General features: G+C 38.2%; 1 protein-coding gene across 15 annotated transcripts in view; it reads left to right on the top strand.

Annotated features, from left to right (window-relative positions):
• Rbfox1 (RNA-binding Fox protein 1) overlaps nt 1-19,873 on the top strand; it is a 526,123-nt gene that overhangs the window by 466,271 nt on the left and 39,979 nt on the right. For 7 of the 15 annotated variants that reach the window (XM_067157332.2, XM_067157330.2, XM_067157325.2 and 4 more), the window contains 3 exons: nt 785-805; nt 6,425-6,566; nt 11,874-11,937. In XM_067157332.2, coding sequence (XP_067013433.1) covers nt 785-805; nt 6,425-6,566; nt 11,874-11,937 — 227 coding nt within the window. Of the gene's footprint in view, nt 1-784; nt 806-3,142; nt 3,261-6,424; nt 6,567-11,873; nt 11,938-19,873 lie in introns of all 15 variants that reach the window. The other 8 variants (XM_067157336.2, XM_067157333.2, XM_067157328.2 and 5 more) reach the window with 3 other exon arrangements.

Raw genomic sequence — 19,873 nt, 5'->3', positions numbered from 1 at the left:
TTTCTTTGAACCCTGCTCAAAGCATCACGTGTGGTCTTTATTCATCACTCCTGTCCATTACTTTCTTCTTTTATGACCATATTCAAGTCCCTGGTTGTCTGGTCTGTGGTAATGGAGTAAATTACTCTTGGAATAGACATATATGACTGAGTAGTTTCTACAGCATGAGTTGTTCAAAAGGTTGAAAACTGAGGCAGAAATATTTTCTGATATAAACGCGTAAATGGCTCATATTACGTTGGTCATCTGATGGTTTCAGTCCCATTTAACCTGAGGTACCTGGTGCTCTCTCTCAAGGTTTGGTTTTGTAGTTCTAACAAGGAGTACAGGTTAATATGGCACAAGTTGAATTATAATTCTGCTTTTTAGTTTCAGCATTTTATATTATTTGAATCAGAATTATGTAAAGAAACAACTAAAGGTTCTCCAACATTCCTCTCTGTGTAAATTATCAGTGGAGTACATGAGTAAACGAGATTTGTGCAAATGACAGATAATTATTGAACAAATTCACAATCTTAGCTTTTAGTGGGTTATGGCTGTTCACTTCTCGATGTTTGTTTGTATGCCGTTCTGCATTGGATCTGAAATTTTCTTTCTGCAAACTATCTTTATGTTCGCAATGCATCTGAATACGAATTGTGTTGGAGTTCTTTTGTTGTCTTATTTCTGCTATTTTGATTCAAACAGCTGTGCCTTGTTTTAAGAACTTGACTCACACTCCCTCTAGTGTAGGCTGGTGGCATCATGCTAAGGGTGTGCTTGTGTTCTTGTGTTGTTCCAGTGTGCGTGCAGTGGCCGGAGGGTAGGTCCATGGCCCAGAGCCCATCACAAAGCTAGCTGCTTGCTTCTGTCTGTTTGTAGTAGTCTTTAGTTCATTTTGAAAGCTACCCATGGCCTGTTTGAAAGGTGAACCCTTTAAACATTGATCACATCCTGTAGCATGGCACCTGTGCGATATCAAAATGAAGGTTTGGCAAAAGAAAGAATAGAACTAGAGTTGATCAGTGGAGGTTGGATAGTAAAGATGAAAGTGAGCTAGAGGCACACTCCAAATGCAGTGTGAAGAAGAACAGAAAATGTACAGCTACTGCTCCGAAGCTTGAAATCTCCTCACAAACACGATAGTTTTATGTAATATGAGAGTTTCCTGAGATAACTCCACTGAAAAGTTACTTCTACAGCACAGAGGTGTGTGACATGTTATGTAACTCCTCCGGCTGGTACGATGTGCTAGATTGTGCCGTTCTTCACAGAATTGTGTCAGTGATATCGTACTGTAAAGCCAGATATCGCGAGGAGTAATGCCTCCATAGTTTAGGTGTTTTAGCAGTTATTTCTTAAAGGATGCTCATTCATTTGAAGCACTGGAATGAGCTTTTTCTCGATCCCCATTGTGCAGGTGCTTTAAAACCTTTTTGATTGAAAGAACCCTGCATTTTCAGTCTCAAGTTATATGATCCTCGACAGCCGTGGGTAGCTCTACACGCATGTTTGTAGTGTTGTAGAAATATTGCTTTAATCATTTTTAGAATGAGTGCATGTATAAAAAAAAATTTATATGCAAAAGATTACTTAAAATAAGAATAATTAAAGTATTCAAGCTTTTTCAAGTGTGGTATTGTTGAAGCACAGTCAGCGACAGCGCACCTCTCACACTGGGGCAAAATGCTGGTAATTCCACTGTTGAAGGAGCTTGAACACTTCTATAATGTTCACAGTTCAGTCCTTTTGGGACCTAGTGACTCTTTCCATAAGTGTAATAATTTGTATTTTACCATTTGAGAGGAGTTTATTTATTTATTTATTTATTTATTTATTTATTTTTGGGAAGAATTTTGTGTCAATGAATCACTTAATACAGATTTCACAGTGATCTATTTTTGTGTGCTTTTTCGAATGTCACACACTCCGAGCTCATGAGAAAAATTTTAGATAATTTTTTTGTAAGAGGAAGCATGTATGTCATAGATTTGACTGTGAAACAAGCAGTTCTAGAAAGATACTGTGTGGTTGTATTTACTTAGGGCTCAAACTTGGGGAGCTGCTGGACATTTTATACAGTGAGCTATGTTTGTGCAAAGAGGGTATTAAGGTTGACCAGTTAGTCTAGTCTAGTCTGAGAGCATGAAGGCATGGAGACTTAAGTTCAGTGAATTATAACCAGTATGGTTTCCAGGCGAGCATGCGACTGAACTTCAATCATTTTGATGTAGTTGAAATTTCAGCAGTGCATCTTGTTTGAAATTACTCTGAGTGATTAGTTGTAACCTTACTCTAAGTGAAATAATTGTGTTTTATTCTTGGCAATCTTTTTCATGTGGCAGATTACGTTTCTCTCTTTTAAATGAACAACATTCCAAGTGAGAATTCGAGTGAGTAAAGCTAAGTGTTCTATGTCGTTATTTGATTTGCCGTATAATAGAAAAGTGAGAAGTACACTTATGTAGGGATGGGAAACCCAGGAGTATCAAAAATGATGTTCATTAAAACAATATAATTGGATGAATTTGTCACTAAACCATCTCTAGCCGTTGAGACCCAATTGGGTTCTGTTAGGGCTTTCACGAAAAGAGATGTAGTAGACACTACGCATGGAACTTTGCCTAATATACAAAAACTTTTATTTAGTTCAACGTTAATACAAAAACCAAGATGATTGGACATGCGGACTTGCTGCTATTGGTGAAAAGAGTTTCTGACAATCTTGCAGAAAGCTTTTTTGATGAATATTAAAGCCAGTTTCCCTTCATCAAAGAAAAACTTTGTGTTTGTCTATCAGAGTTGCAGCCAAGAATAAATTGATTGTGCTTCAAGAGATGAGTCAAAATATCACATTGAACTGTTGGTGTTGCATCCTCGGACATGCACCATTATTGTTATTATGAATAATATACATTTATTTGAAATGTTTTCATGAAAATGTAAAAATACTGCTTCTGTTAAACACAGTTTTTGCAAAATTAAAGTGAATGTTTTTTTAAATTTTGCCCTAGGTTAAAACATAGGTTGGGCAGTTTGCTGAGCTTTACTCTCTGGTCGAGTTCTCGTTTGTAATGTTGGTGGTCAGTGGCGCAAACTCCTTGTGCTACATGTTTATTTGTTGAAATGTTGAACTACAGCATTCCCTTGTGTCGGCTAGGCTACAGGCTGCCAGCAGTGCCCTGGCCCTGGCTCGGGGGTACGGCTGCTCCCCTCACGACCCCATCCACCTCCACTGCGGCGCCCCTGGTGTTGACGCCCCGTACGGCGCGTCGGAGGTACACAGTTGTGGCTGGGCTGTGTTGTGCTGTGCTGGTAGTGTAGGAACATCTGTCCTAGCACTGGGCGAGGACCGTTCACCGTCTGCTGCTCGCTGGCCTTCACATTGGTCATTTTTTAACACATGTCATAACTTGTGGAGATCTCTTTGTGTATCATTGCAATACTTGGTGGTTGATTACCGCTACTCACCGCTCGGTAAGTATTGTCAATAGAGGCGCGGTAATGAGTCATCTGTGCTGCAGTGTACCTTAGCCAGGATGATTCATTTCTTTCTTGTGTTTAAGCGGGTTTCTCGTGAAACTTTGAATGAACCACTGGATGAGTGGATGTCATGACCAAAACAAATATGTTTGTTGTCAGTCATTGATTGTGCAATTTCATATTGATACTTCCTAAAGAGCCAGTTAACAACAGTTAGGTGATGTTTGCACGAACTAGGAAATGGTGCCTTTTTTGTATGCCTGCCTCACATATTTTTAATTTATTATCATTATTATCTTTTTATTGTCTTGTGTTACCTTATTTATCTTGTGTTAATAACTACAACTGTGAACTGGGACGATGTTTAATCATTGATTAATACTGGCGAATCTTTGAATAGTGATAATCTATGGCAAATAGTAAAGAACAGCTACAACAATGTAGATTATGTGGCAAATCGTGCAAGTCTTAAATATCCATATAAGCAAGGCTATGTTAGAAGTAAAAATAATGTGCATGCTAACAGTCGTGATGAAGGAGGTGATAATGTGGCAAGTAAAGCGGGGATAAGAACTATTGAGTTAGAGCAAGTTACAAGTGACTTGGTATCTATTTTTGTTTCCTTAACTTGAGAGCTTCCACAGCCTCAACATCTGGCTGTGAAGTACTACAAACTTTGCCAAGAAAGAAAACTGAATATGGCGTGGAGTAAAATGAAACCTGATGCTGTCCCTGGACTAGACAGTATTACGATATTTGAAGGCAACACTGATTTGGTGTAGTTCCTAAAGAACAAATCTTGTTCACAAAGGAGATGATCCAGTAGACTTGAATAATTGAAGACCTATCACCGTCTTCTTGATTGAACGAGTACTGTGCAAAAAAAAATCCACTCGTTTGTTGTTGTTGCTACCAGAGAGGGTTTGTCTCTTCCCCTGGTACACATATGGTGTTATTAAAGAGTTTACCGATAAGCTTGCCAGGAGTATAGCTTTCTAGTTAAACCTACTTTGGAGAAACTTTGTTTTGAATGATGATATTGCTTTAATAGCAAAAGATGAACATGGTATTCAAATGCTGATTAGTTTATCAGAAAATAACTTAGCTTCCATTTAACTCAAAATTAATCCACAAAAAACTAATGTAATTTTCATAAAAAAATGTAATTTCAGTCCCCTAAGGATTACATCTCAATGTGATAGAAGAATTATTTCTATAACTGACAAAGAAGAGTATGTAAGATATCTTAGTGTAAATTTTAACAAAGAAGTTGTGCTGGATGAGTGTTATGTAATTGCATAAAAATATAACGAAACTGTAACCTAAAATACAGGTCATAGAAGCTGTGAGGGAAGACCTACAAATTATTCTTCCAACTATCTAAAGAACTTGATAGCCTCAGAATTAAATTTCAAGAATCCCATGCACAGTTGTCAGTCACACAGGCCAAGATTGCATCAATTCAAGACAACCTTAAGGACTCTTTTAAGAATCAAAAGATACGATCCAGGCATCTAGAAGGTATCAATAAGATTATCACAGGAAATAGGAAGAAAAGAATTGTGGAACCAGGCTTTCCAATTTTGGACTAGTCACATTTCAAGAGGGTAAAATGTATGCTGACTTTCCTAAAGCCAACATTTGGGTTACCAACAGGAAAGGACTATCAGCTTTTGAATGGACCAATGTCCTAAAAATGTCGAACGACATCTCAGTAGTGCTTCTCAGTAGTATTTCCATTCTTATTCTGCTTTTGTAAATACTCTTTTGGATTTTTTAGCAAGAGTAAGAAATTACTATTTGTCTTTCACAATCCCAATGGCCATTCATTTTGTATGAGGTGATGTCATAACCATAGGTCAGAAATTGATAATTGATCTACTTTTCGATGTGATTGAGAATGGAACTGTTGCGTTGTAATCCTCGCTCCATACGACTGTTTTGATGAACACACGTCGTTGCCGAGCACTTTTCGGTCGGGTCGGTGATTGGTGGTTATTTAATAAAACATATTTGTTTTGGTCTCTAGTAGTGCTGGGAAATGGTTGGTGTGAAGACATTGCATGCAAGAGCAGCAGACGTGAAGAGCCCCGCCATGTCTTGCGGTGCAAACAGCAACTAACATGAATCAGCAACGGCATGAATTTTAGCCTGCAGTAACAAACTATTCTCCCTCTCCCGCCCCCTCCCCGAGTTTGGCATGCCCTGGTGGTAGTGTATATAATTTAACGGTTCGGAAGTGCTTGATGACGCCCATCGCAAGAGGTTAGTACTTTTAACTCTTACGGTTGGTAGTGATACCCTCCTTGACTCTCGGCCCACTCTCAGGCTTGTAGCTCCCTATGCAGTATGTTCTCATTTTATGTTTCGACATAGTATTCTAAAAGGAAGGAATTCTAAAATAATGTTACAAGTGTTTTATGACAGATTAATCGAAACAGCTCAAGTAATACAATTCTACAGAAATGTCAACAGTGTGTTGTGATTTGCGCACATAGAGGTGTTATGGGGTACCGGCCTCAAGACTCTTCCCATCCCTCATTGTAGTTCATAACACTGTAGATGCATTCACTGCAATGTGACTCTCTTACCAGTGGCGGACAGTGTAATATGAACTTCTCACCAGAAGCATATTTAATTTTTGTCCATTTTGTAGCCCCTGTTGTAGAAATGAAGTGGAGACATTCTGCCCTTGTTCCGTAGTCTTCAAGGCTGAGAGTCATTTCAGGTTATTTTGCTACTCACCAGTCTGTTAAATGTTATATTCGATTTGTTGTTTTTATACTGATCAGCAATCTTTGTTGTGTCTACTCTCATTCTTTTAGTTGTAGTTTATCCCCCCTGCCCCTATTGTCGCCTGCCCACCCAGTCAGGACCCTGCTGCGTTTTGCCTGCTTCCCGGCCGAACAGCCCACGGCTGTGCTTGTGTTTTGCATGGTTTGGTTTTCTCATTACTTAGCAGCGGCAGCATTGCGTGGGGTAGCAATCCAGCGAGGTCGTGCGCGGGCTGCGTACCCAGCCGCAGCAGCAGCAGCTGCAGCCTTTGCCCGCCACCCCACGCCCTTGCAGGCGGCAGCAACTGCTCTACATGGATATACACCGTGAGTAACATCTCCTTGCTACTAAGATATATGGAGCCGAGTTGGATACGTATTAAACTCCTACACCTTTTAAGGGTGTGCAACCTGGTACTCGTATGCTTTCAGGGAAATTTAAAATTGGCCTATTTGTTAATAAGCAGATGGGTGGTAATGGTAATGTCTGATAACAATGTGTCGTATCACTTCGTCCCAACATTAAACATGTTTATTGGACAGAAATTTATTCCAGACCCCCTCAAAATGCATTGCAGAGAGGTAGATGGTATGACAAGGTGACAGTGTACCAGATTGCATACCCTGTTTCCTCCTTACTAGATCATCGCTGTCCTCTGTCTCAACCAATCTTCATCACCTTTCTCAGTTTGTTTGTTAATGAATTCACCATTTTATGCAATAGACTATTGTTCTTTCCATCCTCTTAACACTGAAATATTGTAGAGTAAGACAGTCGATCAAGCTCGATGTTAGTTCTGTTTGAAGCTTCTCTATCGAGGTAAGTAAAGAAAGCATGTTCCATGCATCTTGACTTTGTAGTGAGCCAATGTTGGACATGCTGGGTTTGTCCTAACCTGCTGTAACCTGGTCTTTCATTGCTGTCACTCGAGAAAGTCGCTGTTCCGTGTGAGCCTAACTTGTTCCAGGAAAGAAGCACCTTGCTTTAACCTGCAACGCCGACCACGTTTTACAAATCCAAGCTGTCGTATCCTTTGAATTAAAATTCACTACATGGAACAGAAAGGTGATTATCACAAGTTAGGTGAACATTTCCCGTATGGTACAGCTGTTTTTGTTTGCATATTTGGTAGTCAGTGATGAACTTTTGGTATTTACGAAAATATAAAAGTTGTAAGTTTATTAATATTAGCTTCTGTTCACATCTCTACTTGCATGGAAATAACAGGTTTGCCCCATCATTATTTTAAAACTAATTTGCGAAGTAATTTGGTGCATATGCACAAAGACGTTCCTTATTTTACCATTAGAAACTAGAGCATAAAGCCTGCATCAAGCCACACTGTTAACAAATGTAAAAACTTTTATTGTGGCAACACTTTAAGGATACTTGTGTTATGCTCTACAATTCTTACACATATAGTTTGTAGAGAACTTGGGCAGTGTAAGGTGAGAAAGTGTTTGTGTGATGTGATTTCCTCCAAATATTTTTGCAATAACCATTACTACTGTGGTTCCTTTCAACACAGTTCAGTATGTAATACACAGAAACCTTTTTTGAAATTTCCTGTAGGCAACAGTGAAAACGCTCTCTTCCTGTCCGTTATTCTCCTGCCAGCTATGTGTATGTGTAAATGAAAATAAATCTTACTGTAGAAATGTATGTTTGCACAACATATTTACCCACTCAAAGAGCAGGTTCATTTTCCTTTATGGACACACATAGGAAAATGAACTCAACAAAAATGGTCTGACCATTGTTAATGGAAATAATGAATGGGAGGAGCTTTGTAACATCAGCAGCGATGATGTGTGGAGATAAGTTCTACAATTCTTACCGTATAATTTTAGGCAGCGTCTGGCAATGAAAGCCACCAGGTTATGGTGATGTGATTGTACTGGTATTGATGACACTAATGTTGCTTTAGCGATGTGTGTGTGTACCCAGAGCACTATTCATATCTGAAGCACTTAACAAATGTCATTGTTACTGTAGAATTTTGTTGTTTTAAGTGTGTTTGTAATTGTTCACAAGTTCTGCCTAAATAATTTATACTTTCTTGAACATAAATGAAGACAAATTATATATTGGTAAATTTCCAAATTTTAATTGAGTCCTGCATCGAATGTTACTGGCAATTAGTGAACGTTACGTAGCTTTGAAATGTGTTGTAGGACACTTCATTGAATTTTGGTGTTTAGAAAAATAATTTTGTTGTAATTCTTAACTACCATTGTTCCAGAGTATGTTCTACTTTGCTACATCGCCATTATTTTATACAGGATATTCATGACTGTTTACTATTTTCCACAATGTTTCTTTGTTATCGTACACTTTCGAGACCGTTTGAAGTACTCATGTTTTACACACTCATTTATGATTAAAAGATGTTGGTGTATATACTACGAAATGTTGCTGAATTTCAAAGAAACCCATTTCAATTGGAATAAGATACAAGTTAGCGATGTGGGGTCTCTGTGCAAAGAATTGACTGTGTTTGTTAGTGCTAACAAATGTCATTCTAGTTACATGAAACTGCAGACCTCCAGGCAGTGACAGAGTGAAAGGGAACATGGAAACTGACATGCCTGCATATGGTAGCCGACATTCGGCCCTCCAAGGAGCACATCCATTAATCTTCTTCTTTTTCTCATCCTCTCACTTTGGATCTGTCGCCTTTCTTATGTTCATGCATTTTTTAGTTTCAGGTGTCTTGCCATTGGTTCATTATTATTATTATTATTATTATTATTATTATTATTATTATTATTATTATTATTATTATTCGACCACATAAACTGATGACTTGGAAGTGCCCTAATGTTAAATTAGGGGAGTTCCAAATTGATCATGTAGCTATGGATAAGAACTATCATAAGGAAATTTACAATGTGAGGGTCCTCCGTGGAGTGGACATAGATTCAGATCATTATTTGTCCAAAATTAAAATAAAATTAACTCCAAAAAAGAAACACATTCTCTCCAAATGTAATAGGAAGAAAACATATGACCCTAGCTATCTCATTAATAATAAATTATATTATGAACAATCTAAAACCTATCTAAGTGATGATTTGGGAACGGTAATTAACAAGCTAAAAGCCATTGCTGATGAAAACGCTCATGTTAAAGAGAGGAAAAAACATGCTTGGTGGAATGAGGAGTGCGATGCAGCGATTCAACACCGACACAAGACATGGTTGATTGATCAACAACGGAAAACAGAACAGTCACGCGAAGAACTTGTTACTGCTAGACGACATACGGCTAAAATCATCCGACGGGTTGAGAGAAATTATCACATGGAGATATTGCACTCTATTGACGAAGCATTTACTCAACTTAAGACAAGAGATTACTATAAAACATTTCGGCAATACCAAACTAATTATACTCCCCCAACACTCCTAATGAGAGATACTAATGGAAAACAGGCACGTACTAATCAAGATAATGCGGAAATTTTAGCTAGATACTTTGAGAACTTACTTAACAGTGAGGAACCTTCAGAATATCTGCAATATGACACACATCCAAAAAATAAGATACCTTTAGAAAAGGTTACACCGCCCGTTAGAAGTACGAGCAGCAATTGATTCCCTTAAAAATTGTAAAGCACCCGGAGAGAACCAAATCGTCGCAGAGGTGTGGAAGAATGCTAATGACCAAACTGTTCATAATCTACATAAACATCTTATAGATATTTGGAATACTGCTACAATGCCTGAAGAGTGGAATATGGCAATAATTCAACCATTGCATAAAAAGGGCGATAGATCTGATCCAAATAATTATCAGGGAGTATCATTATTGGATATTACATATAAGATTTTATCTAAGATTATCTATAACAGAATACAGGGACATCTTGACTGTGAACTAGGGGAATATCAAGGTGGATTTCGTCCAGGAAGAAGCTGCCCTGACCAAATCATCAGTTTAAAATGGATTATGAAACATCATAGATCTAGAAACAAAAATTTAGTTATTACGTTTGTTGATTTTCAAAAAGCGTATGATAGTATACATCGTGAATCACTGTTGAATGTCCTTCAGGAATTTGGTCTACATTCCATACCTGATTGGTATGACTCTTAAGAATACTCAATCTAAAGTTAGATTCAGAAATGAGCTATCTAAATCATTTGCAATTACAACAGGCCTCCGCCAGGGAGATGGACTTTCGCCATTATTGTTCAGTTGTGTATTGGAAAAGGTCATGCGAGAGTGGACTAAGGTATGTCCTCCAAAAGTCAAAATTGGAAAAAATATCAAACTAAATTGCTTGGCATTCGCGGATGATCTTGCGATACTGGCAAATGATTTCGAAGAGGCTAAAGTTCAATTGGAAGAACTTGCAAATGTAGCGAAAAAAGTTGGATTGCAAATTTCGTATGATAAAACAAAAATAATGCCTACTTTCAGAACTTTAAATTCAGAGCTATTATTAAATAATAATAAATAAATTGAAATTGTAAGTACATTTAAATATTTGGGTGAAAATCTCACTTGGAATTGCAATGAAAAACCATCAATAGAGAGCAGAATATATAAACTGAAGCAGGCACAACGGATAACTTGGCCTACATACAAAAAGAAATGTCTTTCGATTAATGCTAAATTTTGGCATTATAAGTCTGTTATTAAACCAGAAGCAACTTATGCTTGTGAAACATTATTTAAACTCAATACTAGATCAACAACAGAACGCTTACAACGAGTTGATCGAAGGATACTCAGGACGATCATAAACAAGAAACATCAGGTGGATGGACAGTGGAGATTGTTGCCGAATGAGGTTATCTATCGGGAAAGTGAGTCCATCACAGACACGATGAGAAAAAGAAGAATTGCCTCTTTTTTTTTTGTCATATATTTCGACAAAGTGATAACAGAGTTTTAAAACAATTATTTAATTACTTTTGGAATAATAAATCAAAAAACAATTGGTTTAAAGAAGTCCAAAGTGATTTGGAGGAGTTGAATATTACCATGCAAACCATAGAAAACAGAGGCGAGAAAAGTATTTTGAAGAATAAATGCATCAGGCTTCCTCTGACCACTGTACAGAGGAAACAATATGTTATAACGGATGCGGAGAGGGCAGCCAGGTCAACCCGACTCAAGACTTTTTGGGAGAAGAAAGGAAGACAAATTTGTTGTAGTCTGATTTAAGTGCTCCAATGTGGGCGTAAATTCAGTTAATAAATAATAAATAAATTATTATTATTATTATTATTATCATTATTTATGCGAGTCCATGTAGTTGCCGGTGTGTCAGTAGAAAGTTCTATCAGATCCTTTTATATATCTTCTTACCAGTGCACTTTGATTTCTTGGGTTCCATTGATGAAGGTATTCTTGGTTGATGCGAGTCATCCATATGTGTTCACACACTTGTCTTGTGGTGATGATGGGATAGGACTGGGGAGGCTTGCCGACGAGGGGGTTCAAAACTGCGTCATTATTATTATGAAAGTGAGAAGTGGATTGCCATTGCATTTTCACTTATCATTAGTTTGGAAATGAGTTTAATATCGTTTCGGCACACTTTTGATAACTCTGCCAGAATATCAGTTGTGCTTTATGTGTTTGATGGAATACTAATTGCATTGTTGGTTTGTTTTTCGCAGCGTCTACTATGACCCTTTCTTAGCTGCGCATGCAGCAACTGCTGATCCCAATTACAGATTGCAGGTAAGTTGTTGTTCGAGATACACAGGTTTCACTGAAGTAGTTCAGAGTGAAGGCATCGGAATGTGAAGATGATTGTTGTCACTTTAATAATGAAGTAATTCCATGCATCAAGTATTTATGTTTTAAAATTAAACAGAAAAATGACTAGAGTTTCTGCGGCATAGTTTATGGTATTTATGTTTGTAAATTAAATCAGGTGTAGCTAAATTGTTGCACCATTTCTATCAATACTACATGGAAGGAGATCAGCATGTTCATTGCGATTTGGAACGCATCATACCGGACAGTACAGGGAACTCTCTGGGTCATAAAATATTGTTGCTCTAGTTTTAAATCGTATGTGGGCTATCAATCAAACAATAAAGAAATAACATCTTAAGTGAACAGAAATAGAGCAGTTTCCTCAGTTCTTCCCCTTAAATATAGTCATCAAAGATTTTCATAATCAATGATATTAATATACTGTATGCGTACAGTCTCTGAGCCTCCCAGCTATTAATATACTGTATGCGTACAGTCTCTGAGCCTCCCAGCTGTTAATATACTGTATGCGTACAGTCTCTGAGCCTCCCAGCTGTTAATATACTGTATGCGTACAGTCTCTGAGCCTCCCAGCTGTTAATATACTGTATGCGTACGGCCTTTGAGCCTCCCAGCTATTAATATACTGTATGCGTACAGCCTCTGAGCCTCCCAGCTATTAATATACTGTATGCGTACAGTCTCTGAGCCTCCCAGCTATTAATATACTGTATGCGTACAGCCTCTGAGCCTCCCAGCTATTAATATACTGTATGCGTACAGTCTCTGAGCCTCCCAGCTATTAATATACTGTATGCGTACAGTCTCTGAGCCTCCCAGCTGTTAATATACTGTATGCGTACAGCCTCTGAGCCTCCCAGCTATTAATATACTGTATGCGTACAGTCTCTGAGCCTCCCAGCTATTAATATACTGTATGCGTACAGTCTCTGAGCCTCCCAGCTGTTAATATACTGTATGCGTACGGCCTTTGAGCCTCCCAGCTATTAATATACTGTATGCGTACAGCCTCTGAGCCTCCCAGCTATTAATATACTGAATGCGTACAGTCTCTGAGCCTCCCAGCTATTAATATACTGTATGCGTACAGTCTCTGAGCCTCCCAGCTGTTAATATACTGTATGCGTACAGTCTCTGAGCCTCCCAGCTATTAATATACTGAATGCGTACAGTCTCTGAGCCTCCCAGCTATTAATATACTGTATGCGTACAGCCTCTGAGCCTCCCAGCTATTAATATACTGTATGCATACAGCCTCTGAGCCTCCCAGCTATTAATATACTGTACGTGTACAGCCTCTGAGGCTTCTTCTTGTCCTTTAGCGTTTGTCCCGCGTGGTGGCAGGGTCCGCTGTGTGGGTTCATTGTCCCCATTTAATTCGGTCATGGACCATGTCAGGATGTAGTCTTACAGCTTTCAGGTCGTTGTGCACTGTATCGATCCATTGCTGTCTTGGTAGTCCCTTGGGCCTCTTTCCACCGACTTCCAACGTATACGCTGACTTTGCCAGTGTATTGTCGTCTGCACGCAACACGTGTCCAAACCAGCGCAGACAGTTTTCCTGCATTTTCTTCTGGATCGGTGCAATGCCAAAGCATTTCCTAATATTGTCGTTTGAAATATGATCCAGTCTAGTGATGCCAGCTGTCCACCTAAGCATCTTTGTCTCCATGACACTTACTCGACTTTCTACCTCCTTCGTAGCAGGCCATTACTCAGTGCCGTAGAGAGCGACGGGATGGATAACAGTCCGGTAGATCTTAGATTTCAGATGGTCCTTCATCCGATGGTCGCAGGTGACGCCCGTTGTCATTCCCCACTTCAGCCAGACTGCGTGTATCATTGTGTTGACTTCATCAGTAAGTCTGCCATCGTCAGAGAGTGTGGAGCCAAGATATTTAAATTTCTCTACTCGTGGTAGATCTTCACCATCAACGTGGATGGTTCCATCTTCTCGAGGATCTAATGTCATGTACTCTGTCTTCTTTTTGTTGAGGCGCAGGCCGTATTGCGCTAGTCGGTTGTTCCACTCTTCTGTTTGGCGCTGGAGATCAGACTTATTCTCAGCAGCCAACATGACATCATCAGCATAGAGAAGTGTCCATGGTATTGGCTTGTGCAGGTTTGATGTAACAGTGTCCATCACAAGAATGAACAGCAGTGGTGATAAGGCAGAGCCTTGATGTACTCCTACAGTGATGCGGAAATCATCGGACGCTCCTGCGACAGCTTGAACATAACTCCTTGGTTCTACGTAGAACATCTGTACCCACTTAACAAGGTGCTCTGGAATGCTATGTTCTCGTAGCGCTAACCAGATTAGGTCATGTGGCACCCAATCAGAGGGCTTCTCAAGATCCAGAAAAGCAAGATGAAGGGGCTTATTATTTTTCATGGTGTTTCTCAACTAACAGCCGTGCAGCGTGGATTGCATCTGGTGTGCCACAATTTTTCACGAATCCAGCTTGTTTCGTTGTAAGTTAGGCTATCTGGCGAATCCTTGTGTCGAGAATACGTTTGAAAATCTTCATCGCGTGGTTCAGAAGTCTGATCGGGCGATAATTAGAACAATCGGCAGGATTTCCCTTCTCCTTGAAGATTGGTACGGTAATACTCCGTCGCCAATCTTATGGTATTTGACCTTCTTTGATGATCTGATTGAAAAGCTGTTGTAAGCCATATTGCGGCATCCCCCGTTCAGAGCACCAGAACTCTGCCAGAAGATTATCGGGGCCAGTGGCTTCCCTGGTTTCATCTCCTTCAGAACAGCCTGAACTTCCGTGACATCAATTTCCTTCACTGGGCCTTCAATAGCGGAGGTGGTTGGGATTGGTAGGTGGGGAAATTCTTCATTTGAAAGTTTCTAAAAATAGCTCCGCCAGCGTTCTCACGCTTTTTTCCAGTCGACTAGCAGGTCACCTTTTTCGTCATTGATGCCGTAAAAACGTTGGATGTCTTCCGTTTTGTGGTGCCCCAATGTGTAGGACTATTGTGTACAGAGTCTGAGCCTCCGAGCTATTAATATACTGTATGTGTAGGACTATTGCGTACAGTCTCTGATCCTCCAAGCTATTAATATACTGTATGTGTAGGACTGTATTATTATTTATAAGCTTCATCTTCCGTATTGATTGGATTCAATGTATAGACAAGAAAGTGTTCCACCGATCAATACTTATTTATTGTGAATGAATTATTACACTAGTACCGGTTTTGGCCTTTCATGGCCATCATCAGTTAATACATAACATTTATAGTCATTAGACAAAATTACAAAGATGTAACGTTAGATCATCCAGATGTCTAATGAAGAATGGAAGTAAAATATATTGCAGTATTGTTATGTTAAAATATCTGTGATTAAAGGTGGTGGTGATGGTTACAATAAACTAAAACCTATTGAGTGTACATGGATATGAGTACATTAAACACATTAAAACATATAGGCCACAGTATAAAACACTTGAAAAATTATAGCATATTGAAACATAGTATATATTTTAAAAACGTCTATTAAAATTTTAGTTCATGTTGTGTAGCATTCATTCTTCAATCTTCTTGTGGTTCTTGTGCTAATTTAGTTGTATTAGGTGATCATCGAGAATGTTCTATGGCTGATATACTTTATATTGATGTGTTGCAAGAACTCTTGTCATTAAATTTTTTTGAAAATTGAGTACTGTGCAATTCAACTATTGATGTACTCCAGTAAGTTTTATATATACTGCGAGATAGGGTTTGGTTTTGGAACAGTTGGTGGCGACACCTCTCTTGTCTATGCACATTATGTGGTTGTTATCTGTAAAGATAAGTTAATGTAAGTATAGTGTGCGTATGAAGGAATGCCTGGTGTATGTACTTACTATTGTTGTTGTGGAGGTTGTGTACCGATATGTTTGGAGACTTGCTGTGTTCTGCTACAAGTACGTCTGGGGCTCATGTTAGCTGTGTGGGAGGGATGTAGGTGGAGGGGAAGGAGGAGTGGCTATTGTGGAGGTAGGGGCGGGGTTAGGCTTGTGATTCGTTGGTTTGTTAGGACGTGTGTTTACTATTTTGAGATAGTTATTCTTTATTATTGCAGGAATGGCTTTATCAAAAATGATGCTGGTTTTCTCTGTAATGTCGTTAATGTTATGATTGGGGTTAGCGTATTGGTCCAGAGAAATATAGAAATCTTCGGTTATGTTGAGCAGGGGGCCCTTAGAATTTATGTTTAATATCGTTATGTCATTATTGATGTCTGTGAAACTATGCTTAGATTCTTCTACATGTTGACTTATTGATGAAAAATGGTTGTGTTTTACTGCATTTATGTGTTCATTGTAGCGGATGGTGAAGTTCCTGCCTGTACGTCCAATATAACTTGTGTCACAGCTGTTACATTTGATACGGTAGACACCTGATTGATTGTATTTATTATTATTATTATTATTATTATTATTATTATTATTATTATTATTATTATTATTATTATTATTATTATTATTATTATTGACTGTTTTGGTGTTGTGTATAGTGTTGGTGCTGTTGTGTGTGGTTTTGAATGCTATTTTCAGGTTGTGCTTCTTAAAAATATTAGTTATAGTATATGTATTGGTGTTGTTGAAGGTAAATAGGACATAATCTTTTTTGGGTTTGGCTGTTTTAATTAATTTAGTTTTAGGTTGGGATTTTATTTTGTGAATGATTTTGTTGACCATTTCTTTGCTGTATCCGTTATGTTTGGCTATGTTGTGGATTAATTTTAATTCATTATTTCGATCTTCTATTGTCATTGGGATATTGAAAGCTCTATATATCATGCTATAATAGGCTGCTCTTTTGTGTGTGTTAGGATGAATGGAGTCATTTTTTATGGTATTTAAAGCGTGTGTGGGTAGATCTTGTAGATCTTGTAAGATAAGTGGTTGGTCATGTCTGATTATTGTCAAGTCCAAGTAATTTAAGGTACGGTTATTTTCGGTTTCTTTAGTGAATTTGATTTTGTGGTACAAAGTGTTAAGTTTGTCTAGTATAGTATCTGCATCAGTGGATCTATTATCTATAATTACGAAGATATCGTCGACAAATCTGCACCAAAAATATATTTATCTATTTTATTGATTGATGTGTGTGGTCTATATATATATTTCTGGTAATATTCTGGAAGCAGGAGATCCCATAGGTAGGCCTTGTTGCTGATATATGGTATCATGAAATCTGAAGTAGTTATTGTTTATGGCAAATTTGAGTAGATTCGTGAATTCTTCTATTTCTAAGGTGCTCAAGTTTCTATGGTTTTTTAGGTTAGATTCTATTTTTAATTATTTGTTTGATAGGAATGTTAGGGTACATGTTTGTTATATCAAATGAAGCAAGAGTATGATGTTGTTCGATCTTTAGTTCTTTGGTTCTGTTGCAAAAATCTATTGAGTTTTGTATTTTTTGTTTGCTAAAAACGAATAATGCTTTTTCAAAAATTTTTGAATGAATTGTGATAATTTATAGATTGGACTGGCTCTGTAGATTATTATCGGTCTCATGGGTACATTTTCTTTGTGTATTTTAGGGTAGGCTTTTGCAGATGGCAATTGGGGGTTCATAGTTATAAGTTTAGAAGACTCTGCTTCGGTGAGAAGAAAGTGTGTGTTCTTGAGTAGATTTTTTAAATTCCTTTGTATGTTATTGGTTGGATCTCGGCGTTTAATTGAAAAAGTGTTGTCTTGGAAACATTCTTTAGTCTTTGTTAAGTATTCATTCTTATCCATAATGACCGTAGTGTTGCCTTTGTCGGCTTTTGTTATTAGTAGATTGTTCTTTTATTTTGGTTTTGAGTTTGTTTAGGTTCGATTTATTGGTGGTATTCATGTTTAGGTTATTATTGTGAATGTTATTGATGTATTGCGGGATCTTTCTACTGATTTCGTGTCTAACTTCGTCTTGTATATTGTATGGGATTTTCTGTAAAGCGAGTTCTGTTTCGGTAACGACAGTTATAATATTCTGATAGGATGTTGCATTACCCCAGTTGTGTTTGGGTCCCTTGCTCAACATAGCCGTCTCTAAATCGTCAAATGCAGTTAGTGTGAGATTTTTTTATGGGTGGGTGGAATTTATGTTGGGAATTCTTGTTAAGATGAGAAGTACCAACTGATGAGCCCAGCCTAGCACACGGGGGCGAAACGCTGGCAAACAGGAATGAGTTAGCTGGAAAATGTATAATGTCCAATAACGGACCATTTATATTGGTATTATAAGGATCTTTATTTTCTATTAGTGGTTTCGGTTTGCTTTGTTGTTTCAGTGTTTCCAGTTTTTTTGTTTAATGCATTTTCTTTCTTTATGGCTAAATCTTCTATTTTATCTTTAGAAATTTCTTGAAAGTAATTCCAATAGCTATGTGGGAGTTCATGGGATACTTTGAGATGTGTTGAATAAAGTTTACCTTCAATAACACCAATATATATACTATTAACTAATATTTTTAAGAAGCACAACCTGAAAATAGCATTCAAAACCACACACAACAGCACCAACACTATACATAACACCAAAACAGTCAATAATAATAATAATAATAATAAATACAATCAATCAGGTGTCTACCGTATCAAATGTAACAGCTGTGACACAAGTTATATTGGACGTACAGGCAGGAACTTCACCATCCGCTACAATGAACACATAAATGCAGTAAAACAACCATTTTTCATCAATAAGTCAACATGTAGAAGAATCTAAGCATAGTTTCACAGACATCAATAATGACATAACGATATTAAACATAAATTCTAAGGGCCCCCTGCTCAACATAACCGAAGATTTCTATATTTCTCTGGACCAATACGCTAACCCCAATCATAACATTAACGACATTACAGAGAAAACCAGCATCATTTTTGATAAAGCCATTCCTGCAATAAAGAATAACTATCTCAAAATAGTAAACACACGTCCTAACAAACCAACGAATCACAAGCCTAACCCCGCCCCTACCTCCACAATAGCCACTCCTCCTTCCCCTCCACCTACATCCCTCCCACACAGCTAACATGAGCCCCAGACGTACTTGTAGCAGAACACAGCAAGTCTCCAAACATATCGGTACACAACCTCCACAACAACAATAGTAAGTACATACACCAGGCATTCCTTCATACGCACACTATACTTACATTAACTTATCTTTACAGATAACAACCACATAACGTGCATAGACAAGAGAGGTGTCGCCACCAACTGTTCCAAAACCAAACCCTATCTCGCAATATATATAAAACTTACTGAAGTACATCAATAGTTGAATTGCACAGTACTCAATTTTCAAAAAAATTTAATGACAAGAGTTCTTGCAACACATCAATATTGTACCAGTAAAAGAGCCCGACTTTAAGATGTATTTTCAACGCAAGCATGGAATAGTTCTCAGGGCTAAACTGGATGAATAATAGCTAGGGCTTGATACAGGAGGCAGGGTCCTATCTACAAGAAAAATTTGAATCTGATTTGATAAGAGTTTATTCATATAATGCATGTTAAATTGCACATCACCTCATGGTAGATATGGGTTGTCTTCCACATTGTCCTTTAAATGGCCCGGGTCTCCAGCTCACCAGGCCGTACCGGCTGGAACACGTTCCAGAAGGTGCCCAAGTACTCCATCAAGATGCGGACGGACCATCCAGGTTGGCTGCACGGAATACGCCTCAAGTTCCCGATGCTCGTGATGACCTCCGCTGGTTCCTGACGATGTTGAGGGTAATCACATTACCCAAGTACGATGAGGTTGGTAGAATCAATGCAGACTCCGTAAATTTGCTCTTCGTCACTCGCAGAATAAATCAAAGTTCATGAAAACCTTGAGTAATGAGTTTTCTCACCACTAGTAAAATCATGAGACAAAGTTCATAAAGAC

The sequence above is a fragment of the Anabrus simplex genome, chromosome 13, assembly GCF_040414725.1.
Source record: "Anabrus simplex isolate iqAnaSimp1 chromosome 13, ASM4041472v1, whole genome shotgun sequence".
Lineage (NCBI taxonomy): Eukaryota > Metazoa > Arthropoda > Insecta > Orthoptera > Tettigoniidae > Anabrus > Anabrus simplex.
The sequence above is the reverse complement of the archived record's forward strand: the minus strand, read 5'-3'. Positions and strand labels throughout refer to the sequence as shown.